This window comes from Chaetodon trifascialis, chromosome 18 (genome assembly GCF_039877785.1).
Source record: "Chaetodon trifascialis isolate fChaTrf1 chromosome 18, fChaTrf1.hap1, whole genome shotgun sequence".
Classification (NCBI taxonomy): domain Eukaryota; kingdom Metazoa; phylum Chordata; class Actinopteri; order Chaetodontiformes; family Chaetodontidae; genus Chaetodon; species Chaetodon trifascialis.
The window spans coordinates 18650885-18678792 of NC_092073.1; the positions used below are offsets into that span (position 1 = coordinate 18650885).

At 46.1% G+C, this 27908-nt stretch overlaps 1 protein-coding gene across 1 annotated transcript in view; it reads left to right on the plus strand.

Moving 5' to 3' along the window:
* Positions 1–27908, plus strand: part of gli3 (GLI family zinc finger 3) — a 92534-nt gene that overhangs the window by 41493 nt on the left and 23133 nt on the right. Inside the window, exons 4-5 of the mRNA XM_070986142.1 lie at positions 9359–9464; positions 25911–26116. Coding sequence (XP_070842243.1) covers positions 9359–9464; positions 25911–26116 — 312 coding nt within the window. The remainder of the gene's footprint in view (positions 1–9358; positions 9465–25910; positions 26117–27908) is intronic.

Consider the following 27908-nt stretch of genomic DNA (forward strand, 5'->3'; position numbering starts at 1 on the left):
ATGTGGCTCAGTGTGAGCGGGCAGCTGTAGGCCACGGGGCTGCGGCAGCGCTGCTGGGCCACTGGGCCGGCGGACCGTTGGGAGCCGACTGGAGCGCGGCTCAATCAGTGGGGCTCTCCGGTGCCCGGCACTTTCAGGTCTCATTAAAGCGCTCCGGCAGGGTTAATCCTCTTTAAGGTTTACATGGGCCCCAGTTTGTCTCTCTGCCCAGGCTGAGGGAACCCCTGGGCGCCACCTGCGTGACAAAGACTCAAATCACTGTGACACAAGTTCCCTCCGTCTGTTGCCTCACTCCTCCACTCCCCTTGTATGTTCTCCTCTCTCTTCCCTCTTTCTCTATGGCTCTCACTTGCCTTCCCTTGTGCATTCTGCCTCTGCTTTGCTTCCCTTCCCTTGATAGTACCTAGGTCTGGTTGTAAGTCTTTTAGGATTATTTGGGTGGAATCTGTTGACAGGGGTGCAGTAAATGGATTACAACTTTGTCCTTGTTTTGGGATGCTGTGAGGAGGGAAAGGGGAGAGATCAGCAGGATGCGCTTTGAATAATGAGAGAGGCAAAGAAAAAGAGATAGGCCGAGAGCAGGATTAACTGGAAGAATTAGGAAGACGATGCAAGTGTGAAAGAGAGGGTGAAAGAGAGGCTAAGGTGACAGCAACGCTGAGCGCACAGAGAGTGGGAAGGAGAGAGAATCGGAGAGCTCCACATGTTGTTGCACTCGTAAGACCTAATTGGTCCAGAAGTGTCGACCCTGGTCTGGCCCTGCAGCGCCCAGCAGCTATTTGTCTGATTGCTGTGACACTGGGCTTTGTCTTCGCTCTGTGACACACAGTTTCCTCCATTAGGCCAAATAATGGCTGCGTACCTCTAGAGGCCTGCGCAGACTTTGTCTAATGTCTGGGTCTGGTGGAAAATAGACGACTAGTCTTAACAATACAGGGCAAATACCATTTCACTGTGAAATATAATTATGAACTCAACTGTTTCGGGAATTTTCCAAGATGGAGGTATTTGGTTCTCAGTCTGCTACCGCTGTAATGCAAGAGACAACATGTGCTTGGATGCTTGGCTGTAATGTTAATGTTAATGTGCTGCTCCCTGAAATCTTGGATGTCGGAGTGCCCTTGAATGCACCACTGAGGAGAATCTTTAAACTGGCCCCTTCTTTTAACCACATTACCATGCAACAATACATAATTTTGACATAAAAATAAAGGTGACAAACTACTCTCAGTGATGGATTACCACTCCTATTCAAGATTAAAGTCTCTCCAAGTTGATATTCATAGCACACAAGCTGAAGTGAGAACAGTGGCTAGCTGGAAATGTAATTTTGTAAACAAAATTGCATTAAAATGACCAGCTTTGGTCAGTGGCCTCTCAGCAGGATTCAAAATTGAGAAGCTGCAGAGTTTCCCAAAGCAGTGTCCAGCCCGTGTGTTATTATGATGCAGGTGTATTAGCCTCACAGTCGCTATCACACAGCCACATGCATTTTTAGTATCACCTGCATAGGGGCCCAGGGAGGAGCTGTGACAGGTTAGGGTCAGTCTGTCACAGCGTAGGCTGATACAGCCGTGGCAATCATGAACACTGTCACTGATATGACCTTGGCTCATATATAGATGTCGCAGTAAATCAGAATAATTTATCATACATTTTCTACCATACAGGCATTTAAAGGACTCCTTAAAAAAACAGAATCCATGTCCTAATTTCTTCTGTGACCCCAGATCCTAAATAATGGACTCAAAAAAAGATCAAACCTAAAGTGGCCTTGTATTTGAGTTGCATAATTCACAAAGGGAGAGTTAAAGAAAAATAAATGTAGTAAAGTCCTTGTGAGTTAACCTGAGGTTTAAATCAACTCCCTTCTCTCTGAGCGGTATCATCGTTTGGAGAGAAGGAGATAGACAGATGTGAGAGATAAAGAGAGAGAGAGAGGGGGAAAGAGGTGTAGCGCAGTGTTTCAGCTACTAAACTGCTGTGTAAATCTCTCCCCAGCTGGGTGGGGGAGAGGAGGCTGGAGGGTGGGGTATAGGGTAGAGAGGGTGCTGGAGCGAGGGGGGAGGGCCGACGCATAGCGCTTTGTTCTGCTCCCCAGCTTATCCCAATCTGGAGAAATTCACCAAATGTAGGAGATAGATTGGCGCTCCACAGAGGCCTTGTGAAATAACCTTCACTCCCTGATCCACACTGGGATACAGGGAGGAAGGGAGGCGGGGAGGGGAAGAAAAACGGGGCATAGCTAGGGTTGGATGGTGCTGGGGGCCCCTGGAAGAGCAGTGTGCGTGCTTAGCTCCACTCTGTAGCAAGGCAAGGGTCCTTGTGCTGGCATGCAATTTGTTAAGACTGACTCGGCTTGGTAAATGTCTTGCAGATGCTGGAGTTCCATTAAGATATTTGTGTGACTTATGGAGAAAGGAGGAGGTAGAAATAACTGCAAGCTACTTGGAGCACAGCCTACATCTTGATATTCATCAGTCTGGATGCTAAAATCAGGGTTTCTTACTGTGCATTATTTCAGATAAATGTCCTGCAAACGGAGGCATATTTTATAGGGGATACTCGTCGGTAAAAATTTCATCTTTTGGATAAAGTTTGGCAGGGATTGTATGATATGCCACCCCAATTCTGTGACACAAAGTCGAATGCAATCAAAACAAAAAAATATCCTTTCTAAAATCACGTGTTCGCAAAGTGGTGAACCTCACTCCATCCTCGCTTGAGAACGACTGAGCCTTTCCAGATTTCCCCTTTAATACCCGATCATGATACTCTCACCTGTTACCAATGAACCCGATTACCTGTGGAAGGTTCCAAACAGGTGGTTTTGGAGCATTCATCAGCTTTCCCAGTCTAAAGTTACTCCTGCCCCAACTTGTTTGAGACATTCAAAAGCATATATTTGCAAAAATCAATGATGTCGATGATGTAAAACATTAAATATATTGTCTTTGTAATGTTTTCAATCAAATACATGTCAAAAAAGATCGGCAAATGATCAAAGTCTGTTTTATTTGAACGAAATCTTATCCTGTGCAAAACTTAAATGTAAATATTGAGGTAACGTGCCTCAACATTAAGTTCCAGAGCAAATATGCACAGACTTGTAGAACCATGAAGAGAAAGGATGGGCATTGACCAACTTGTTCAGTCTAGACAAACAAATTACTCCCGACAGCGAGTAGCGTTGGAATGTATACCTGAACAGAGAGCGTGTCATCGCGCGAAGCTGACGTTTCTCTTTTTGCCGCTCACTCCTCTGTTCTGTTTTTCTTTTCCACCATGTTGATTACATTTACCCGCAGAGAGACTGTTTGTGTTTAAGGGTGTGAGAGCAATTGAGCAAGAGAGACAGGGAAGGGGAAAACAGAGGAGAACACGGAGGAAGAGAGAAAAAATCTATTGATTTACAGAGGAAGGGCAGAGTCTGATCTGCCAGCCTTACGTATATGATGAATGGCAGAGAGATTGGCAAGGCAACACTTAGCATTCTTCTGTTATTTAACCTCTCGGCTTGCTTTCTTCTCCCGCTTTCTTACCATTGCTCTTTGCTGAATAAAGGCTTTTCTCTGTTCTAGTGCCCAAGCATCGCATACAGTATAGAAAGCTCTGCACAGCAAGAGCATTAGGCTAATTTATACAGCGGTAATTAGGCCATTAGACCTGAAACAATCTGGGACCCATAATTAAGCAAAGCGCTCCAAAAGTCAACAGCAACTCCCATTGAGCTTAGCTAAACAGTCTCCGAAAGTGTTATTTACATGTCCAAACAGCTTGAGGTTGAGTGTAAGCAAACATGATGAGAGACGGGGTGTGAAGGCATTGATCAGAGGGAGAATTCGCCTTCACAAGAGAGCAAGCTTCCAAACTGCCTCCGCCGATAGTCTGCGCGGGGCTTCTCCATCTCCTTCGCTTGCCAGCCACATAATTGCATGGAGGCTTTTTGGAGGAAAGCTTTTCCAGAGGAGTTAACCAAGTCATGGAATACAGGCACATACTCTAATACTTGTAGTCATGTCTGTTAGCTGATATCTGTGTTTACTAAAAGAAGAATTCCCTCAGATACCCTCAAGCTGAAATGTTGCACATTAGTGCAAAATCACACTTTTTACACCATTTGGAAGCGTTCGTCCACACGGCATGGATGAAGGCAGGAAATTTGCATCAAGGCAACACAAATAAACATGGAGGAGAGTGAACATGACACAGAACGGGGTTATTTCGAACAGCCGAGGAAAAACGAGGAGCTCGAAACTAAAAGAGGGGCTGCTCTGTTGTATGGACGGACCAGAAAACGAATTTTATATGAACTATTTACAGAAAATAAATCGTGATGAGTTTCATTATCATGATATGAAATTATCTATATTTATATATATCAATTTACTTCTGATATCAAAACCTGTTGTTTGCAGTTGATGTTTTAGGAAAACCAAATGCTGAATGCTCAACCAAGCTGTGTGTTTGATAAACCCTTCTTTAAGCCGTAACCCTTCTTTGAGATTCTTTGCATGAAACAATATGAGAAGGGAAACTCACCTTTTGGTGGACCTGCTCACAGCTCGTACATATGCAAAGACCACCAGAGGTCGACTGATAGCGATAGATTGGAGCAGGAAACCATCTGATAATCTTTGACGTCATTAGAAACTGGATAACCGTTGAACTTAACATGTAAGTCAAAATAATAACTAAACGAATAAATAAATGTGGAACTGAACATCAAATTCATTGCAAAAAATCTGGGTGGGTGTGGGCTTCTGCTGAGCTATTATTTTCCCTCAGAGTTACTCTTGTAATTCCTGTTGCCAGATCTTATAATGGAGGAAACAGAGGCACACAGTGACATTACCTTGACTTCATGTATGGAGCCGCCATGATGTGCCCCAGCATGACTGATGGATGCTGCACAACCCTCGGCCACTGAGCCAAGATCCACCGATGCCGATAGTTCGGGAAACATCTTATCGTCCAAACTCTTTAATCGGTTTAGTTTAGTTTTAATTTAAGAATCTCAAGGTGACACCTCCAGGAGAAGGTAAAAAAACCACCAACAAAATAAACCCAGAACTGCATTTTTTTCCTTTTATTATTGCACGTTTAAGTCGTGTACATGTGCTTGTATCCTCTCCCTGAAAGGAGCGATGCGAGTTGCGCTCGCATGCGCTTGCAAACACGCAGAAAGACAAAGTCTGCAGCATCTTTCACACACTCTGCGAAGTGTTGCAGAGTTATGGTGTAACTGCGGGCCCCGCTGAAGACGAGCGTGCCTGAGCAGTGAGATCATGAGCGGGGAGAGAGGTGGCATAATGAAATCTGGCAGTCACAGCCCCGGCACAGGCTTCATATGTTCCACATTAGCAATTCACAAACCTCGGGAGCAGGCCCCAGCAGCCCTTTTCTCACTCCGCCTTAGTCACTTATGACAATCTGTCACTGGCTCTTTGTGCTCTCGCAGCAGAGCGTCGATGAGGAGTGCAGTGTTTATAGAAGAGTGTTTGGACCTCGGCTGCGGGTGACACTCTGTTAGAGTTGAGTCAGTGAACCCTCGCCAGAGGAGAGGAGGAGCTCAGGTTTAGCAGTCAAGACAATAAACTCACAATGCTGAGTTGACAACAAAAGAGAAAGAAAAGTAATTGTTTGCGTGTTATCAAAACCCAAATCTGGATTGTGAGTGACAGCTCAGAGTCTCGTAAAGTATCACATGGCATGTGTTCCAAAGCGCCTTTTGTGGTAAAACTTCCATTATGAAAGGAGATTAACCAATAAGGATATTGCAAATGATGTGCTTTAGGCTTTATCCTCCCCTTGTCCTCCCCCTTCCTTTGAAATTATTCAAGTGTCCAATAAAGGACAAGGCAATTACCATCCTCTCTTTAATGAAGGGGGAGCTGGCTTTTGGTCCTGAGCACGGTGTGTTTGTGTTGAATTAGAATTAATGAGCTTGGTCAAAGTTTGCCACTAATTGCCCTTTCATTGAGACCCATTTGTAATCACGTCTTAATGACTTCCATCCCTTCTCCTAAAAGAATTAAAAAAAAAATGAAACCGAAAATACTGCCGCTCTGAAAAGTTTCACTGAGGTCATTAAAATGTTTGAGAGGAGCCGATGAATTGGTCGGAAGCTCTTAAAGATGTGTCCGTTCCAGATTTCAAAAGACGCATCTCAGAAAACTTTGCACACTATGATAAACAGCGTTTTGACCTGACTTCCTGGATTGGATTTAATTGGCTGAGATGACTTCTTTAATCCTGCTCCCTTTGCCAGTGGTGGTTGACCATATGCAGCTGGGACAAAACCGTCGTTATTACACTTTCCTTAGGAATGCTGGAGCTGCTGTGGTGTGTGGCCGCAGTGGGAAGGTAAAAGTTGTGACGCGTGTGTTGGCTTCCTATGTGCCTTCCAGCTGTATTCTGTATTAGAGGATGAGAATACCCCCAAATATCCAGAAGAGCAGGGGCAATTTAGTCCCAGAGTAAACAGTAAGGAGTCCCTACAGGAAACGCTGGAGATGGATTGCAGGATGGAGTCTCTCTCATTTGCCCTCTGTTCTTTGCGACTGTATACATTCCCTCCAGTGACACAGGGCTGTTTGCCTTGCTAATGGAGAGCTGCGCTGGCGTAAAAGAGGTGGCAGGCTCTATTTAGATAGGACCATGGTAAAGTAAACTTCAGAGTTGGATTTAAATAAACCTCGGCGGAACGGTTTGCCGTGCGGCAGAGTCGTGGGCCGCAGCGAGAGGGAGGGAGGGAAGGAAGGAGTGATGGAGGAGCAAGACTAAAGGGTCCAGTCCAGGCACAGGGCTGCGCTGAGTGAGGAGCTCCAGAGACATAAACATAACGGGGAATCTGGCTGATTCAATGAGGAGTGGCGGATGTGGGAATGTAGGTGTGTGTTGCATGGGGGGTAAGGGGTGGGGTCTTTAAAATGATTTCACTGTTTGTAATCTCTGCAGTCATTGCCCAACAGGACAGAGGTTAGTATAAAGTTCCTGCAATGTGGGCAGGGATCAGTAAGATTAGAGAACATGAAGCTTTTACTCCCATCGAGCTAGAACACAGTACGTAGACCCCAGTAAACCTGAAGGTTCATTTCCGACTCTGACAGCCAAGGGCTGACAGCCTTGGAGTGGAGCTGTGGAGAGTAAACAAAGCAGACTCTGCCCTTGTCTAGCCCATCCCTCCATCCCAGCATCCCCTCATCCCTGCCTCCCTCAGCAGCTCTGGAATCAGCCGAGGTGAGCCAGGCCAAAACTGAGTCATCAGGAGGAAACTATCAAACAAACAGAGACGGAGTGGTCAGATGCTTGCCAGAGCTGTATGGAGGAGGCTTTTACCACTTATCTCTGCTCTTGTGAAAACAGGATGAAAACCCTTGTTTGTTTTCCAGAAGTTTGTCCAAGTTTTCTTTTTACTTGCTGGGCACATTAAGGGAGTGATATTTCAGGTTGGATTTGTTAATCATCAGCAAGGAGTAATTACAGATTAGAGACTTTTAGTGGTACTTAATGTAACACGCAAAGTTAAATCCCAATTTCTACTTCTGAATTCAAGAGTTTCTTGTGAATCAATTCACTTAATTCCCCACCTGAGGAGCCGACCAGTCCCCTTAGAGCGTTTTCTACCTCAGCAATGAGTTTCACCTCACTCACTGTGACAGCTACAAGACCTCAAAAAATGCCTGACAAGAGAAGACGTCCACATTCAGAGTAAACTGTGCCAAACAAGGGATGGAATCTGAAAACAATTCCTCCTTTTCTGAGGCATCGACACTGGAAAATAAGGCATCAACTTCTGCAGGGGTGTCCGCCTCTTTGCTACGTGTGTGTGGGTCCATTGTGAAGACAGCAGGGATTGCTGTCTTCATGCATGTCGCGGGGTGCCAGTGTTTTAGACTTTAAATCCACTCCATCAATCCAACATTTCAAAGTTCTTTTCTGCTTCTTTCTTTCTTTCTTTCTTTCACTGGAGACAGCTGTCCAAAGTCTCAGAAAATTGCTGAAGTTACATCACCCAGGTATCTGAAAGTGAAATTGGAGACCCATATTTTGGACTAAAAGTCAGGATATTTTAGCCTCTGCTGCTCCGGTTTTTAATTTATCTCTCGCAAGCCCAACTATCTGGAAGTGCAATGCTAAATCCCTCCAGTATCTCCTTAAGACTTTCGTTGTAAAGCTGCAGGACTACAGACAACACCAAACTGATCCCCTGTTGCTTGTTGGCCTAAGCTGGCAGTGAATGAGTGAGTGATGAGGTAAGCAGACCTGAGAGGTGCCGGAGGATGAACACCTGCTGCGCTGCCCAGCGTTTGCCGTGGATGAACACTTGTAGAGCTGTCGGGCACCGCACCGTTTGGCCATCTGCCCCCTTGGCACTGGCTTCCAAATGTTTACAAGCAAAAAACACATAGCTAGCAGCCTCAGAGACCTGCTGCGTGAAGGTATGCAGATGTTGACACGTGCTTCGCCTCAGGGTGGTGATACACAACTTGGCAATGGCCTCAGTGAGCAGGCAATAAAGTGACATGTGTTCTGGAAACGAGATGTGTTCATACATATGTTGCTGCTTGAACCCAGAAAAGTTGAGTGTGTGTGTGTTTGTCAGTTCCTCTTCTTGCCTTCCTGTACAAGTTTTAACCCATTTCAGTTTCACAACTCAACCCTCGGTCAGGCTGCGTTCGAGCAAAATTCGCTCTCATGGTTTGCCTGCTGCAGCTTGCCCAACAATGGCTGCACAGTTGCAACAAAAAAAAAATTCCAGCCTTAGTTTTAAAGACTACGGTGTGGGGTGCAGTTAAGGTTAGATGATGAGTGCGTTCACATCCAGCCTGGTGGCAGCGCAGCAGTTTCAACTTCAGGGGTAAAAATAGAGAAAGGCTTGGAAGCTCATACTATGCAAATGTTTAATGTTTTATCTGGAGGGGGGAAAGAAAGAAGCCTCCCGACTGTCTGGCAGTTGTGACAAAACACTGAAACGGAAAAGGATGTTTTTGTTCTCGTTTTGTACATTTCATTGGTTGTACTTCAACGTTATCCTTTGCACAAAACCATATTATGCTTGGTACAGTGAGGAACGCGCCATTTGGCTGCTCGTCTTAAGTTATTTATCGCTGTTTATTTTGAGTCGTATCAGCCTTGAGACATTTACAGAGACTTCCTCAGCGAACATTTTGAAGCAGCGCCGCTTTTAGTTCAGTGAATTTAATGAGGTCTAATTTGGGTGGGTCTGTTGAAAGATAGCCATCAACCGCTGCCTTTCATTATAGCTGCTATTTAGATTAGCTGAGGAGGGAATGAATTCACAGTACAGTAGGTTTTAGAGGAGTCATGTGTTTTTCTCTCGCTCTCTCTACAGCTGCACCACAGTTCTTCCCCACCTTCCATCCTCCTGTGCCAATCGACGACAGACATACCCAGGGACGTTACATCTACGAGCCTTCTCCTGTGCCCCCTCTTCATGTGTAAGTCTCTCAAACTGGTCACACACTCGCAAACACCAACACTGCTGCATACCTGAGCGCACATTCGTTTCAGCCGCGTCGCACGCCTCGCCAAGGAGCTCCGTGCTCCTCGATACGAATCGAGCTCCTGAACTTCCTTCCGCCCGTGGGCGTGGAGCATCCTCCTCGTGGGTGCAGGGCGGGCGCCTCTCTTTGCCTTCCAGGATCAAAGGCCACGGCCCCGTGCGTGCGCAACATGATCCGCATGTCAGAGACACGCAAATGAACATGTGTCAGAGACATGGAAATGAGAGCAGGGCGAGGGGAGCCTGGGAGCGTGCGATTCTCATAAGAGCAGTGATCAAGCCTTGTCAGGAGAAGGAAGCGATTCCTCTGCTGACATCCAGCCATCTTTGACAGACACATATGGGCTCCTGACACATGAACTGTATGGGCTAACCGTCCCGCCTCATCCAATCACACGCACGCACCGGCTATCAAATGTGAAGGAAGGTGAAAACATGGAGTCATGCCTTGTAAGAGAGAGTGGTATTTATACGCGGGAGGACTCATACGGACGGTGGTCTCGTATTTCCCCAGAGTGCTCCTGACTGTGTCGGCGAGGTCAGCACAGAACTTCAAAGCATTCCCTCAGCTCGCTCACTTACATACACTGCTGTCCAAATGACTGTTTTTTCGCTCTTTCTGTCTCTTTTACTCTCTCCACCATTCGTATCCTCGCCGTCCAAGCGGCGTGCACCGCAAGGAGATGCCTCATCGTCCTTGCAGCGCTTGTTTCCTACCCACAGACACGGAGGAAGCGATCACAGCGCGACGGGGACAAATTGGATGGGGCAGCTACTTGGGCCGCATTATGTTTGATATTCTTCATCATTATCAACTCCCCCTTTCTCCTCCTCAGGAGTCATATCTCTCCCTTGCTGATGTGCCACTAAGCGTAATGAATTTTTTATGTCCCCCCCTCCGCCTCCCCACCTCCGGCCCACCCTACCTCTCAACCCCTCATCTCCTGCTCAGGGGCTGCAGCAGAGGGAAAAAAAGGGGGGAGAGAGAGGCGAGGAAATAAAAAAGGGAGGTGATTGATGCCCCGTGTCACTGCAAACAAAATGGCAAATATAATTTAGCATTTAGCTTATGCGGAGATAATGGGGCGAACACGCGCCGGCAACACAGGCTCGAACAAACAGCCCGGCTTGTTATCCGTCAGGAGCGCTTTGGTACGATCTGGAGCGCAGGTTAGGGAGGGGGAGGACAGAAACGAGGAGGGGGTGGGGGGACAACACGGAGCCGGGGAATTGAATTAAGGGGGAGAAGTTACGCCGGTGTCTTCAGTCACTCTGTCCGGACAGGAGTTATCTGCGCGCTTGGTTTGCTGTCACTGCAGACACAGCCGTGCTCTGCCATGCTACTTATGGCCTATTTATCCAAACCATTAAGCATAGAGCTGTTTAATACGACGCGCTATGCTGAGGGAAACTATTTGTCATTATTATAAGACAGCTGTTTAGTGGCCGGCCTTATTCAAATCAAGTCTGTGAACTCACTGTCATGCGCTGTGAACTTACGTGGGTTTCATGCAGAAATGATCTCAGCTTCTTTTGAGTCTTTGCACAGGGAACCAACAATATTGCCTCCCTGATTAAAAAAGCAGCCCTGGATTCCTCTGTGAGAAGAAGCACTCATCAGTTGCGGTATTCCAGCTGGGTCCAACCACCTGATGGCAAATTAGAGCTAATTGCACTTGCAGGTTTTGCGCAAGTTTCAGCCGTGGCCAAACTTTACGACCGCAGAGCCACAGCCAAAATTAAACCTCTCCGAGGGTTTAAAAGTGATGCATTCTGCTCTGTAACGCTGCTCGGAGGCAGCCCGAGCAAATAGGGGCAGCCGACGTATAGCTGTCGCTTCAGGGAAATGGAAGGAGGCGGCTTATGGAGAAATATTGAATTGTTTTAGGACAAGTTCTCCTCGGTGAGCAGAATTAATCGTTATTAGCCCTCTCAAAGATATGCCTAAGTACACAGGGACTATTATTGCAGTACTTCCCCATGCAGCCTCTCATTACGGCCTGTAATTACAGTTGGGTTGGCCCTGCGGCGGCTCCATCAATCCAGCCAGCTTCCCCCCGCCACGCACACCAGCCAGTCACCACTGGGCATCCGTGGCCGGAGAAAAACACCGCAAAACGCCCAGCAGCTTGTTTCCTCTCCGCCACAATGACACATCCACCATCCGCCAGTACGTGGCAAATGAACAGAATCATATCCTATTACTGTGAAGGGCCTAATTGAAACATGTTTATTTATGGCCCCCGTTTGCAGACGAGGCGCGGGCGTTAGCAGCGCGGCTAACGGGCTCCAGCGATATGAGGCGGCAGAATTAAATTAAAAGCTCATAAAATGAAATATGCTCTGTATTAGCTGTTTGACACTTAATTTGCCTTCAAATGAGCAGAGGAAATCACAAATTAACTGTCCTTTGTTTTTTCCCTCTTTACCTCACCTCCCCTATTAGGCAAGGGAGCGCAATTACAGACAGAGGCTAATCGTTTAGTTTATGAATTCTTGTGGGGAAGGTACCAATGTGCCATTCAATATTAAAGCCTCAGGGTCGCGGTGTGGGGGGGGGGTCCCTTCTTGTGGGTGCTCACTTTGCAGAGGAACTCGTACATTCACATGAAAGAAGGGAAAGACTTTCAACAGCCCCGGTTTGAGTGCAAACCGATGCCAGCTAACAACCAGCCTCCTCTGAGTTTCCATAACTTAAGCAAAGCCTTAATGTCCTGTGCTGATCCAGGACCAGCAAAAGTCTGTCCTCTCCTGAAGCTGGCGTTCTTTCCTCTGCGTGTCTCTGCTCTGGAATCCGCTGAGCTCCAGCCTCACCGTGAGGAGAAAGAGCCCTTCCTGCTGCAGAGAAGATGCTTCCTGCTTAAATAAACACATTGATCGGTGAAGAGCAGGCTCTCCACAGGAGCTCTGGTCCCCTCTGCCTCCACCATTGTGTGGGACTGGCTTAATGGGAGTTAGGGGGGAGGCCGGGGCCAAGAGAAGAGACCGCTCCTTTCATTCCAGCTTTATTACCCGACCGCGGTACACAGCAAAACAAAACAGGCCTCTCATGCGGCTCAGCGCCGGCTCCCGGTCACCCGGAGACCGCTCAGAACAAACAGAGGTATTCGTCACAAGTCAATTATCAGCATCGGAGTTTACTCTGGAGTCTCGGGCCCTCGTGCTGTGAATGGGGCCGCTAAAACAACAAAACATTCTTATGGGATAAGCAATTGGCTCACAACCTTTTGCACTGTTATGTGGATTTAGGAAAGAATTAATCAAAATGATGGAGTCCGTTTAGGAGTTTATAAAGTTGGAAAGCAAGAAGAATGCCCTGAGGTTTGACTTTTTGGGTTATTTAACAGTTTGATTGTGGGTTTGTGATGAAATATTTGTACTACATGCACAATGTCAAACATATTTTTGTCAAAGAGTGAGCAAAGAGAGCAACATTTTTATTCGTTTTATTAACCTTTATTCAGACAGTCAATCTCATTGAGACATTCAAGCAGCAATACAAAGAAAAGTAAAATAAAACGTACATATAAAATCCATTTCACACTTTCTACATCCCATATACTGTATATTTTTCTGTTATGGAATTATGGAAATGCCTTTTTTCCATTACGGCATTAAAGATGTTTTAACAGATTTCTTAAAAAAATGCAACCTGAAGCTCAAAGTTTGATTTCAAAGAAAAGAAAACTTCTCAGTGTGACTCATGAATAAAGTCATGGAGCCTCTGTCAGCGTGGAGGTGGAGCGCAGGTGGGGGCTGCGAGGGTGTTTCCGTCGTCCCGGCCTGTGTGGTTATTTCATTCAGGAGTGTGTTTGTTCAGCTGCCGGCCCGGCCTGACTGGAAGGCTTTCTGGAGGCACCGGGGGAGAGCTGCGGCACGCCTCCGTCACCGCAGCGCAGCCTCAGCTCTGAAGCGATGAGCACTTCATTGACTTCAGGTCTGCGTGAGCTGTTGCTTCAGAAGCCTGATTTTTAGCGAAAGACTGCAGCCATCCACCTTTTTAACCTCTGAATCCTGAGATTCTCACCAATTTCACGCTTTTTCTGTACTCACACGCTTCCACCTCGCTGTCCTCTGCCTGTGGCGGAGGGAGTTTTTTTTTTTTTTTAAGATGTGTGCTGTGCTGTTTTGTTATTTACATAAACTGTTGTCAGAGCGCCCAATCTGGGCATAGAGGAGCGGCGTGTTGCTTAGCATAAAGACCACGGCCTTATCTCAACACCTCCTTCCAGATGGGATGAGGCAGAGCATTGCAATACACACACACTTGAGTACAGACGCACACACATGCAATGCAAAAACAATAGGAAGACAAAAGGCTCCAGCGTAGCTTCTGCAGAGGCTAGAGGAGAAATGTGTTGTAAGCTTCATCGGTGGCTCTGACTCTGCTGTGTCAAGGCCTCGTTCAATAGTTGATATTTCAGTTTCAGGCCAAACTTCAGTACATTTTTTCACCAATTTTGTCCACAACACACGACACAGTAGCTGGGATTTGTCGCTTTTTTTGTAGCATGGCTGTTTGCAACAATCATAATCTCTGCTGTAAAAAAAAAAGGAATAAAAATCGCAGCCCGCTCGATGATTTGCTATTAATATTCCACATTTGAATATCGTCTAGACCAAAGCAGAGTGTGAAGTGGGGCCATAAATTACATTAAGAATTGATGACTATTTCATAATCTCATCTGATCATTCCTGTCCAGATATGGCTGCTGTCACCGAGGAGCAGGGCAGGGAGACGAAGGCCACTTTTTCATCCTCCTCTCCAACTGTCTAAAACCCATTCTGTGTGACTTCATAGGTCACCCCTCTCCGGTGCAGTCACTGGTTTCCCTCCATCCTCCTTCCCCTGTCCCTCCCCCCCCTCCTCCCCCCTCTTTAATACTTTCTCTATGGAGTAAGTCGGGGGGACAGGCGGTCACGCAGTAGCTGGCTTCATGATTAATGGTGTTTATTCTTGACAGAAGGCTCCTTTATTTATCTGCATTGCAGCTTCACTGATACTATCAGTCACCTGAATGAAAAATATTCAGTCATACCAATTTTGCAGTATAATTGAGTAGAGTCACTTCCTTTCAGTTTTCCTCCCCCCCTCGCCTCTCCTCTCCCACTCTATCTGGCAGCCTTATCATCGCCACAGTAATTTTCGCGCTGCGTTGTTTGATATGGAGAGGCTGGCTTTAGCCGTATTTGACATAAAGCCTCTTCAATTTTCACTGGAGAAAAAAAAAGGGGAAGAAAGAAAGTTGTGCACCACTCTGTGAAAATGTGTGAAGAAGGGAAAGTATCCTTCCCCCCTTTTTTTTCTGAGGCAATTTCAGGATTTAGAGAGAAAGGAGATAAATGCCTAAGCAGAAATGTGGGCAGATTGGAGCTACAGTATATCTATTTTTTTTGTAATACACCAGTTTCAGAAGCCTAAATGGGCAGTGTAGTTTTTTCAGTCCAGCCTGTGCACAGGACCATGATATTTTGAAGGCACCTGTGTATTTTGAGAATGATGGATCCTGCAGGTTGGGGTGGGGGGAGGGAGGGCAAAAAAAGAGCAGAACAGCAGATATTTGACAAGGCCTGTAAAGGTTTTAGGGTTGAGTCATTACCCGTGGAGATCTGTTAAGACATGCTCCAAAACTCTACTTACCAGGCTAGGATTACCTGCGCTGAGGCGGCTCCTGCTGCTGAGTTGCCCCTAGTTATTAAATATCACGTGCATTTTCCATTTATTTTTCCCAGCTTAATGGTTTTTGACCTGTGTCTTGACGGCAAATCGTCGTCTCAAGGAAAGAGAAGAAGTGCGAGTGTTTCTAATCGAACGATTCCTTACATAACGCTTTTATTCATGCAAATCAAATCTGATTATTCCTTCAATAAATATTTCCTGTTCATTGTAATTCCTGCTATCTCGGTCCTTGGTTGAATTTAATTTTCGGCTCCATTATAAATACCTTTGAAAAAGGTACATTTTCGATAAAAAGAGGAATACATTAATCGCTAATACGAGGCCTGTGAATTTGCACATGTAACACATTAGTGGATTTGATTTTCTCCACGCGAGTCATTTGCCCCCCTCTTCATGTTTGAGATCTCAATTTGTAGCTCTCCCATGGAGCACAATGGAAAACCAGGTCTGAGGGGAAGAGATAACAGGCAGGTGCCAACAGCTCTGCGCTAATGTGTGTGCGTGTGTGCATGTGTGTGTGTGTGTGTGTGTGCTGCTGCATCCATACTTACACACACACACACACACACACACGTTTGAAATACTTTCTCGTCTGTGTTTGAGCATCATTTTATTTATTTCGCTGCCATTTTTTTCTTTAAAGTTCTACTTTTTTCTCTCTTTAATATGGAAAAAGCAAAATGACATTTAAATACACATCGTGATTTTTAAAGTGATGCTTACATGCATACTTATCTCTGACATTTTAATATTATTATAAATATGAATTATAAATACGGCTGCAACAAACGGATTATTTTTATCACTTAACATGCTAATTACTTTCTTAGGTAATTGTGCTGTCTATAAAATATCAGTCGTGTGTTGTGAAAAATCCCTGTCGCAGTTTCCCATATTAACACATTCATATTGCTTCTTTAAAATCTGATAATTAGTCCAAAAACTCTCAAAAAAAGCCAGTTTACAAAGCCACACTGGAGAAACTGGAATCAGACAATGTTTTATATTTAGAAAAAATTATGAAAATGAATAGATTAAAAGAATAGTTGCTGATTAATTTTATGCCAATTAATTAATCCTTTCAGCTCTAATTCCGAATATAACGGGCAGCAATGCTAAACAAACCTTAAGCAACATTTAATTTGTGTGATGTACGACACTCATAAAGAGCACAGAAGTAAAGCCTTCAGTCTTCAGTGGCTTTGGTGGTAACTTACTCGATGGGTGTGGCAGACTGTCACTTTTATGAGCCGTGCCGCTTCATAATTGGCTTTGTAAAAGACCCTCCTCTCATTGGCAGGGAACTATTAGAGAACAGCAGCGACTGTCAAGATATTACCCAGCGCTGGCAGCACGTCGCCTCACATCGTCTCCGCGACCGGAGGCGGCCGCTGATCTGACGTCTGCTTCTCTTCACGAATAGTCAGAAACGAGCCTCTTTTGACCTCTGCGATCGGATGAAATGCTGATTTCACACAGGAAATATTTTGCTTCTTACCTAATGCACAATAATCAATTTTAGTTCTGGGCTCTTCACAAATTGAGTCAGTTTTTTTTATGCAGCTTGTGCCCTGCAGACGTCATGCTGTAGCAGTGTAGAAATGTGGAATTTCCATTACTCTGATCTCTGGGCTGTGGGCTCCAGACCCCGCGATCCCACTCTGGGGGCCAGTTACAGCAAGTAACGAGACCAAGGGAACAGGGTCATAAATCCTCTCCAACTCTCCTCATTTTCCATCCTCCCTCCGTCCCTCCCTTCCTTTCCTCCCTCTCTCTCCTTCGCATCCATCTTTCCTCAAGCCCTCAATACACGATTTACGAAACCCGAATGCAATGATGTGAAATATTCCCACATGTTTAAAAGTGTTAATGGAAGAGGAAGTGGCTTCATTGCCTCCCTTTCAGCTCCTGCTCCTCCTCCCTTTTCCTGTTTGTTTATCTTCCAAATCGCAGAATATTTCGCTCCTTTTACACTCTTGAAAATTAATTCATATCGCATAAAGCGATTCTTTTCTCTCAGCCCTTCGTTTTCGCCCTTATCAGATGTGGTGTCCATTACATCTGATAGCGTGATGGGGAATAGTTTCATGTATAATAATGTCGTTCAGAGTTTGGAATGAGCCAAAAAGAAACCCTCTGCTATTTCTGTCTCCCCTGATACTTCACTTGATTTATTTATTTATTGGGGAGGGGGTCAGCTCGTGAACTTCTTTAGTTTCTTCCCCCCTCTCGAGCGTCCGGCGGGAGCTGCACAGATATGCGCAGTCATGCACGAAGCTGCAGGGTGACCGCACTCGTAAGGATGCAGCAAGCCGTTTTACTGCATTTTTTGGACATCTCCATGTGACTGATTTCACTACATTAAAGTTTATTTTAAGGGATTAAAGAAAGCTGTGAAACTTGTTCCAGGAGCCAAAGTCAGAAAAAGCAAAATGTTTCCCAAAGCAGGCTTATTAGGCATTCCCTCCCATTCATATCAGTTTTGTGTCACTTATGTAGCGGGTTTGTGAAACATCCTCCTTTGGGTATATCCAAATTTTACACAGGTTTGTGTTTAAGCCTCCCAAAGCTTCAGCAAGCCCGAGCTTGGCACCACCACGCACTCAGCCCCGTCATGATTAAATATCAAGGAACTCCACTTGACATTTTATTAGTCCAACAAGATGGATGAAATGGCTGGAATAAAGTAGGCTGTGTCTGTTCACTTTCCCACCAGCACTTGCCTTTCTTCTGTCCAGATTTTCTTCCCTTCCCTCCTCTACAAGAAGTGTGTATTAAGAAAACGTGATGGATTTCATTGTGAAAAGGAGATTTTCAGCGCAGGGAAGGAAACATATTTCTTGCGTCTTGTACCTGATGCTCCTGTTCTCCCCCCTCTGCATCTCAGCGCTGCCTCCCTCCCTCCCCTCCTCTTCCTCCCGACCCCCTTTTTGTGTTGTTCTACCTCAGATCTCTGTCTGAAGGATTAACCATCTCCAGCGGTGTGTCTCTGCTGTCTTGTAGCGCTGTGTATTGTTTGTGATTTGCTCAGGCCCATCCGTGCGGCTGCTCATTTCAGCTGCCCAGCGTGACGTGGTGAATTGAGGGGGATCCACGCCGCTCCTCGCAGCCCTGGGCCACACTCATTCTCCTCACCTGAGATGGGCTGTACACACACGCTCATTACCTGAGTTGTCGGGGTAGCGGAGGCGGTGGGGTGTGGAACCTGAACCCTGTTTTTAGCTGCAGGCGTCAGCTGAGTTTTTGTGTAAAAGGCATCAGGGCCATCGAGACATTACTTGAGAGGAAAGGGAAAGATAGATGTGCTTCCTCCCTGTTTTGAGAAGTTTAACACTTCAACACCCAGGAGTCCCCTCCTGTCTTCTCTGTAGCCCGGGGCATGCCAGAGGAAGTCAAAACACTCACCGAGAGCAGCGCTAATTCCACCTGTGCTTGCTTTGGAAAAAAAAAGAAAAGCAGCCATCAAGTAATTTGCAGCGAGCTGAGATGAAGGAGGAGTGCTCCATGCAAAACGATTGTTCTGTTTGTAAAAGGGCAAAAGCAAAAGCAAGCATGGGAAAGGAGCAGAAAGGGAACAAGAAAACTTTTTTTTTTTTTTTTGGTCTCATGTTTCCTCCCTGATTCCAGCCTCCCTTGAAATTACAGGAAGAAAAAGGCAGGCTCATTTTGTGTAATTTCACTTTCATGTTTTCATTTTCTTGCTATATTCTCTGTTGATTTGTTTTGGTAGACATTCTTATCTCGATGGCAGAAATTACATTTAATTGCAGCGTGGAAAAATGGTTTTCGAAGCCGTGTGAAAGAAAAACCTGCTGCGTGGCGAAGCCCGACGTAAACTTTTCAAAAACCACGCTTGCGTTTGGTCCTAATGTGGCGATGAAAAGATTCCATTAATGCTGATAAAGCGCAATCCTCTGACGTTGTCGAAGGAGCGCCGAGGAGCTTTGAGTGGAAACAGGAAGCATTTTTGGTGTGTGACACACCTTCAGCGGATTCGTGACTCACGCAGGAGTTCACGCAGCCAGCAGTTATGACCGGTTGCTCTGACACCTGGACCCGTTTGTTATGACTTGAGCTCGTCACACTCGCTGGCTCCTGTTGATAAGCATACGTTATCAGTTCAGCGGCGTGGAAGTGATACGTGCCTACAGGGATGTGCTGTGTCTTTCTGGGAGGACGAGTGTGCACGTGTGCTCCTTCTGCTGCATGTAGACAATGTGAGTGTGACTGGAACACACAGTGGGAGGAGACGGAGAAACTGAAGGAGAGGGCTGGGTATTCAGCTGGACTGTGTGTGTGTGTGTGTGTGTGTGTGTGTGTGTGTGTGTGTGTGTGTGTGTGTGTGAACTGACTGTGCACTGTATGGGAATGTCTGGCACGCCTCCAGAGGTATCCCACAGAGAGGGAATCCTGCTTGATGTGACCATGAATAGAAAGCCATCCACACCCCCTGAACCCACCCAGGCCTTTGATGTCAGGGGGTCACACAGAGCCCTCGCAGCTCTGGGGGTGCATAGTTACCCTGAAGGCCTGGCAACCTCGCCATGCCATGCCAGGCCGGTCCGCTCTGCCCGGCCAGAAGACGGAAAAAAGCAGAGAGGAGAAACTTCCAGTTACAAGAGACTATAACTGTTAATACTCGTGGAAAGGCTAAAGGAGAAGTCTTCGTTTATCACTGAAATTCATCACTTGAGTTCACAAAGTTCATTTCAGACATGAAGGCTGCGGCCACAGAATGACAGATTACATCTGTGCAACGTCTCATCGGCTAAGGCGACCTTGATCAAGACTCTGAACCCTGCTGCTTACTGGTGTTGCTTTGCTCTAAAAGGGTGACAGCCCTCCCAAAATTATAATAATAATAATAATAACTGCAGCCTTTGTGTGATAAGAGTGTGACAAGAACTACCTAAAATGACAGAAACCATCGTTAGGAAGAATGTATTTGACGTGTATTTTAGCACAGATGGCAGGTCCTCCACCTGCTGACGAAGACCATGATTACACTTGAAAGCTGTGAAACAAGCGAGTAAGCTAACTTGTGAGCATCTTGACCAAATCACTCGCCTGTTTTCCGATGGAAGCTGAAAAATATGTCAATGGTAGCTTCTGTACAGTGTGACAGACCAAAGAGAAGCACAAAATGAACAACAAAAAGGTGAAAGAGCGTCACGTTACCCAAAGATTCATGATGTGACAATCAAAAGTCAGCATTCGTGAAAATCTTTATTCGCCATCTGCTTCACAACATCCAGTTTGAAGCATTTTCGAAAAGCTCCATTTCAGGCGTAGATTTTGTTGGCTTTGGATGGAAATCACCTTCTGTGGGAACATGCTAATTTTTTGCCAAAGCAGTCAGAGGCGCCTGGTTTGACTGAAGCTGGATCTGAAAGTAAAATTCACTTTTTAACTGCCGCTGTAATTGTCATTACTAAGTTGGAAAATGAAGTCATTGGAATGCGCTTTGGTGGCAGAACTTAATGAGGACTTTCCCATCGAATCATTAGGAACCCAGAGGATGTCTACCTTCCTCTGTTTGTGTCTGTCTCACACTGTCTGTCTTCTCTCTTTCCCCTTGTCTCAGCTCCCTTTGCTCTCTCCTTGGGTCTCAGCTGGCTCTGTTCCTGTGGCCCTTTGATCTCAGTGAAAGGGTTTGGAGCTTTAAAGTGCTTCTGTTTCCGCTGTCAGGAGCCCCTCTCTTCCTCCCCTCTGGTTTAGGCTTTCAGAGCGGTGGCAGCCTTGTGCTGTGACTGGGTGGGTCAGGGGGTTGGGGTGGGGGTGGGCACAGGTTTCTATGAGGTGGTGAGGCTGAGGTGAGGTTGGAGGGGGAATGCGTGTGTGATGCTGTCAGCCTCGGTCAGGGGAGGGCCGGACTGATCCCACTTCCCTCCAAAACCCCAGTTCCCACCTCCCTCAGCCCCTTGTGGCCACAGGTGTAACATGTCGAGGCAGACGGCTCTACATGGGTTTAACCTCTTGTATTTCCCTGCTGCCTCTTCTTCCTGTAGATTTCACATATTTGAGGACACCATTTTTCAAAGCGTTGCACATCCTTCCAGTTCAAAATCATCACCTTGAAATATAGTACGACCTAACTGCAACAGCGCAGGTTTGTCAAGCAAGGACCTAATTTACCTGCTTCAGTACAAAGCTCCTTTTTTATGCGTTTGTAAATGCTGTTAGCACCAATAAATGTGTAGAATGGAAGTTCCCATACATACATTGAGAAACAGTCAAACCAAAGGAGCTTTCAAAGCACCACTGTTCATGGCGGAGGGATACCAATGCAACATGAAAAGCTGTTATACTCTGCACCCACCAAGGTGTTATTTTGGCCAATCAAATCACCCATAAAGGCACCGCTTTGGCCAATCAGATGCATACAAATGCACAGTCCTGTTGGAGTAAACTCGAGTACTTCGCTGCTACAGTTTCCCTCACAGTCAAAGATGAAACAGGCGTGCAGCATCTGAGCATCTGTTCCTCAAACCATGTTTTCAGTCTGAATGGCTGCTCAGTTTAACATGGATTGGTCACGCAGGTCCAACTACATTTCTGAGCCACTGCACATGTATATGTAGTTTACCAAAACAGTGGTTAATAGCATCAATGGCAACAATGAAGTGACACTAAGTTTGCTCCTCCAGTGAAGTCAATATGGAATTGTGCTTATGACATCTCTGTATTATTATATAGACGTTTTATGTACGCATATCAAAGATATATCAGGATTAGTGTTAACTGCTGCAAAGATTGTGTTAACTCTAACCTCGTCTGGTCTCGTGACTCTCAGCTTCTGTGTTTTTTCTTTCTCAAATCCCCTCCTTGGACCACTTCAGCTGCTCTGGATGAAAAAAAATGATGGTCTCTGAACCTTCGCAGTTGCTGGATTATTGGATTTGGACGGAGCAATTTCCTGTACCCTTCTGTGAAGCACACATCAAGAAATTTTCATTTTATTTCATGTGCAACCATTTCATGCTCGAGCTAAAAGTATTTTGCAAAGCACGGTTCCCGTTTTAGCCGACCGCTGTGTCAATACCACCAGGTCTAGCTGCTCCACCACAATGATACCTTCTGTCCTCAGTGAAGTCATCAACCTCCACCGCAACTGTGTGTTCCTACTGCAGCTTGCACCGAAAAAATTATTAGTGTTGATATAACCTTGTTCCAAACAAAGATTCAAGGCTTGTTTACATGAACACACACCCCTCCACGAAACCTCAAAATCTTATGGGGGCATATTTACACTTGGCAAGTGTGTATTCATCCGGTGAAATAAGACGACAGTTTAAAATCCACAGACCGCCCAGTGTAAACATGCGATCTCTTAAAGAGGCGCTGGCTGGTTTAAGCAAGGCCACGTGAGAGGAAATGGCTTCCATATGTCAGGAGCTCAGTCTTTCCTTGTGCCCTGTTTGCTGGATGTCTTCTTTGAGGGTTAATAGGAATTATAAACCCACGAAGGGAAGCTGAGGAGTGAAGGAAAAAGTTTTTTCTCTGGTAAGACAGAGAAGCCTGCAAACCCCGCGGTACAGCTTTGATGTAAATCTTAAATCAGGTGTAACTAAGACGCTACTCCTCTGGCACACACCGACTCGCACATCAGCGCGCGCACACACACGCGGGGCTGAACATTCCTGCACACACTCTGCACGTTGTCAGATCACTTCCTTTCGTCATGTTGATTAATGCACGCTGGCAGATGCTAAGACGATCACGACCCTGCAGAGAGCAGCCGAACGCAGAGGATCGGACGCTCTTTTGGTCTGGCTTGTAGGGAGACGTGCCGCACTCCTCCGAACCATCCATCTCCCTCCTGTCCTCCTCAAATCCCCTCACACCTGGCTCCGCACCCCTGGAGACCTCTTTTTTTCTGTCCTCCCTCTCCAGCTCCCCCTTTCTCCTAACTCTTCCCCGTCCACCTCCCAGTTCATACTCCGTATCTTCACACGCTCCCTCCTTCTCCTCCTCCCAACTACCGTTCATGCTCCAACTGCCTCTCCCCTCCCTCCCTGCAGCCCTCCCTCACACCTCTCTCCCTTCCCTCTCCCCTCTTCAAACTTTTCTACCCCTTTCCGCCTTTCAACAGGCTGAATAATAACTCCCCGTGCCACCATCTTCCCACCAGTCAACATGTGCGCTCCCTTTTATTTAGTTCTCCGACCGCCGCCTCTTCAGTTCTCCAGGCCTTCCAGTAGGGCTCTGCTCTTACTCGCTAAGTTAATTGGAAAAACAAGGCGAGCAGAGGCATTTTGCCAGGGTCAGTGTAGGGAGATGCAGCCAACGCATGACAGGGTTAATCAGTGTCATGGCAGCCAGAGCGGGTGTCTGGCTCTCCTCAAACAGGCTTGTGGAGGGCCAGACGAGGGAAAAGAAAGTCATGAAATGTCTCTACCCTTTCCTTCTGGGCTCTTATTTCTGCATCAGAAGTGCTTTAAAGATCATATGCAGACATTTCAGGGACCCAAAAATATTTGTGCCTTTAGGTGGACCCTTGTACATCTGCAAATTTGAGGATTTAAATGTATTCCACTTGTGTTTTAAAAATGTCAGGTGCAGGATGTTCTTTCTGTGTCTGTGCATTTTTCCTTCTGTCATCAGTGACCGGGTTTTTTTGTGTCTCGTCCCTCAGCTGCGTGTGTGTGTGTGTGTGTGTGTGTGTACGTGAGATGCCCGGTCGGCCATGTGACATCAAAGTGCGCATCACTCTGCAGCTGTGTTGTGATCTGTGTAAATGAGGCATGTCGTGGTGGCGTGGTGGCGTGTGTGCACATGGCTTGCTTATCATAAACACACTCTTTCACACACCTGTTTTGATGTTTTTATCAGCCTGGCTTGCAAGGTGTGGAGGAAGTAAAACCTTTTTTTTTGTGATGGGAGACGTGCAGAAACACACCAATCAAATGGAGGCCCTCCCAAAAAAGGAAAAAAATTCCACAGCCATTGTGTTGCAACGTCGGATCTCTTAATCTGTCACCTTTGCACACTTCAACAATGAGGCTTCTGCTGAGATTCCTCTCAGGACTTCCCCTCCTGAGAGTGCTGTTGTCTTTTCCACATACACCTGCTTCAGCATCCCTGAGACATGTTGTCACACACTTGAAGACGGTGAAAGCCTTTAAAATCGTCCCGCGGCCCCTCTGGGCTCATTACAGAAGACAAAGTTTGTATGTGTGAACGCCTGTGCACACGTATGTCCGTGTGTCTCCGTGTCTGTCCTCGAGTGTGCGTGTTGTTTCTGCTCCTCAGTGCTCATTATTTGCCCTGGCCTGAGCTCTTTCATTAGGGGGGTTGTGAAGTGGAGGGGCCGGTAGGGGATCAGGGGAAGGGGCGGAGGTCGTAATTGGGCTGTTCCGCTCCCCTGGCTTTGCTCAAGGTCACTGTGAGACAAACTCCGGGCCAGGTCTCGCTCTTTCTTCCCCTTCCTCCCCTCTTTTCCCACCATTTTCCATATCTCCTCCTCACCTCCCTTTTAAACCCCCACTTTCTCTCCCCCTCCCTCCTGCGCTCATCCTCTCCTTCTCCTGGGGTCTTTTGTCACAGTAGACTGGTCCACTGGGGAGCCACAGAGAAGTGGAGGGGCTAATTCAGTCTAATCTCTTAGCCTGTTAATGTCTGGCTGATATGTGGATTTCTCCACATCCTCAGGGGAAGGCCTTTGTGGTGAAGGCCATCATTATGAAGTTTCCAAGCCCTCCTAGCCAATTATATGAAGGGAGACGAATTAGTTCATCTCAAACTTGGCCCCTAAGAAGTTTCCCTGATTGTTCTCAACTTTATTTCCCATCCTACACCACAGAGACGATTCACAGCAAAGGTTTCTGATAAAAACGAATCGCCCGATGGTGCTCGTAAAAAGATTGCGCATCTTGCGTGAGACTCGCTGATGGATTTTGTACAACACTGTATCCGTCATGTGCAATTCTGTACATGGTTTCAGCTCGAAGCCAAGTTCGAAGCCATCGGAGCAAAGCGGTGTAGCGTTGCTTGTCTGGTGCTGGCCAGCGGTGAGCTCGGTCTAACGTTTCCCTCTGATTAAGACGCAGTGGTGAAAGCTGCCTTTGATCTGAGGAAATGTCTGCGTAGGGAGCAGTTGGAATGCAGCGCTCTCCTCGCTGCCTTGCAGATGGAAAGAGAGACAGAGAGAGAGATAATGTCACAGTCCGTTTGTCTGGCCTGGAAGCCAGTCCACCCACGGTAGCAGAATCTGGCCGCTCGGAGCCTGTCGGGCCTAATGAAATGAGCATGACGTCCCTGCTGAAGCTGCGGACTCAACTGGATCTTTGATGTTTTCTGTGCACCGTGTTGATGACATTAGAGCTTAATCAAATCAAAAGATGTTATTAAGTGGACTGCAGACGGAGATTTATGCTGTGATTTAACTGAATTCTGCTGCTTGAAAGAAACTGTGTTTATTATGAGACTCTACAGCAGGAATGTTCACACTGGGGTCAACTTTCATCAAAAATGAGTTTTAGTTACACAGACCAATAGCACAGATCACACATTTGCCTCAAGGGGTTTTACAACCTGTATATGAATCCTCTATCCTTAGGCCCCAAAACTCCCCCCAAAATCCCTTTAACTGGAAAAGAAATTTAGAAGAATATGTGCAATTGCTTTATTATTTGGGGTTTGTAGCCTGTTTAAAATATTCATGCTCTTCTTCTATATTTTCTTCTCTGTGTGTCTCTGCAGGCCTCCTGCGCTAGCGGGCAGTCCGGCTTTCTCCGACATCTCCCTCATCCGGATCTCGCCCCAGCGGAACCCCTCCGTCGGGGCGGAGTCGCCCTTTCACCCTCCACACCCCTACATCAACCCATACATGGACTACATCCGCTCGCTCCACAGCAGCCCCTCCATCTCTGTGCTGTCAGCCACCCGGGGCCTCAGCCCTGCAGATGGTGAATAAAGTGAAACATACACCAACGCACAAAGCGGGATGCATATATACACTCACAGCGCAGACACGCACACACACGCACATCTGCACGCATCCCCAGCAGAGCAGAAATGGACCAAACCTCAGCAGACCCTTAAAAATGGTGTTTGGAATTGATTGGCGAGGTTCGATTGCTATTAGGAGGGATCTGGATTCTCTGTATCAGTTTAATTCCTGTTTGAGATCAGAAGAGGTCAGGTGAGAGGCAACTAGATCCATCTCTATTAAGACCCAGGGGTTGGTGAGATGTTATCAGAGTGACGGAGCGGGCGGATGGGAGTATTATGAGTGTGGCGCGATCCGTGTGGGTGGGGGCGCAGGTTGGAGGGAGGCTAATCCTTTTGATCTGTGAGTCATGTCAGAGACCTCTGGAGGATGAATCAGTGAGCGGCAGGGTCACGTACAGTTACAACCCGCACACCGAGGGAGGGTCGGATTCAAGTTCAGGGCCGGGGGGTCGGTTGTTATGGCGTCCTACAGGGAGCATTTGTTTCCTGAGATCTCTTAATGGATTTGAACTGGGAAATCAATTAAAGGGGACACCAGAAAAAGTATGAAAAACTGTTATAAAATATCAATATTAGAAACAATTAAGGGAATCTTATTCTATAATAAATACATTTTTTATCAAGTCAGTGTGGTAAATAAAGGATTGGCTGTGTTTAAATGATGTGATCTCAGTATTTAGTAATGCTGAAATTGAGACAATTGAGTTGACAGAAAATGAAGACATTCATTCATCTTGATGACTAATTAGGTCTTCAATTCAGAAAAAATACCACATATTTGCTGAAAACAGCTAATTATGAATGGGGGGGGGGGTTCCATTATTTTAAATTGAGTAACTTTGCTGGACAAAACCAGCAATAATCTGAAGACATTCGGGGCCTGGAAAATTAGCATGTAGCATGTACCATTTACGCCTATTTGTATACATGTTATAGACTAAACAATGATGCAGTTAATTGCAAAAATAAATGACAGAATCACCAACAATCAACATAACGGTCTTACAAAGGTGCACCCACTCATTATTAATTAGTTGCTTATTAGCATGTAGCATGTTGGCTCTTTATTCATCATTATAAAACTCTTTTTAATGCCTTATTGGGTTTTTTAAGTTTAGGTTATTAACAGTGTAATCTTATTTGCTATCAATAAGCAGTAATTAGGAGGCTATTGAGGGCAAAGTCTTACTTAATGCTGTACTAGTTATAGAATATGGTCGTGCAGTACTAAACGCTTTATAATGACTAATAAAGAGCCAGTATGCTACTAATATGCATGCTAAAAAGCAACTAATTAATGGTGAATATTTGTACCTTATATAAAATGTTAACTGTTAGATGCAATCCTGTTATTAAAGAGCTTATTTACCACATTCACCTTAAAGGTCTTGAAAAGGCCTGATGACCTGTTGGGGCCCCCATGTCGTCACCCATCAACCCTCTGGCACTTTAGCGTCAGAGACCCACTTTAGCTCTCCACCTTGTGTTGAAGTGTATTTCTGACGGGGTTAGATAGCACGGGCCTTTCCTTTACACGAGCACCCTCCACTTCACCTCCATCATCCCTTTTCACAGACCATCCAGGTCTGTTAAAAGCTGCGTCTGAGTGAAGACTGAGAGTCTCGGCCTCACTCCACCCCTCTCCTGCTCTCCTGCACTCGCTCTTTGCAAACAGGAAGCATATACTCAAGCTCAAACTCTCAACCCTCCAATTTTCCATTACCGCAACATAATGCGCACCAGTCT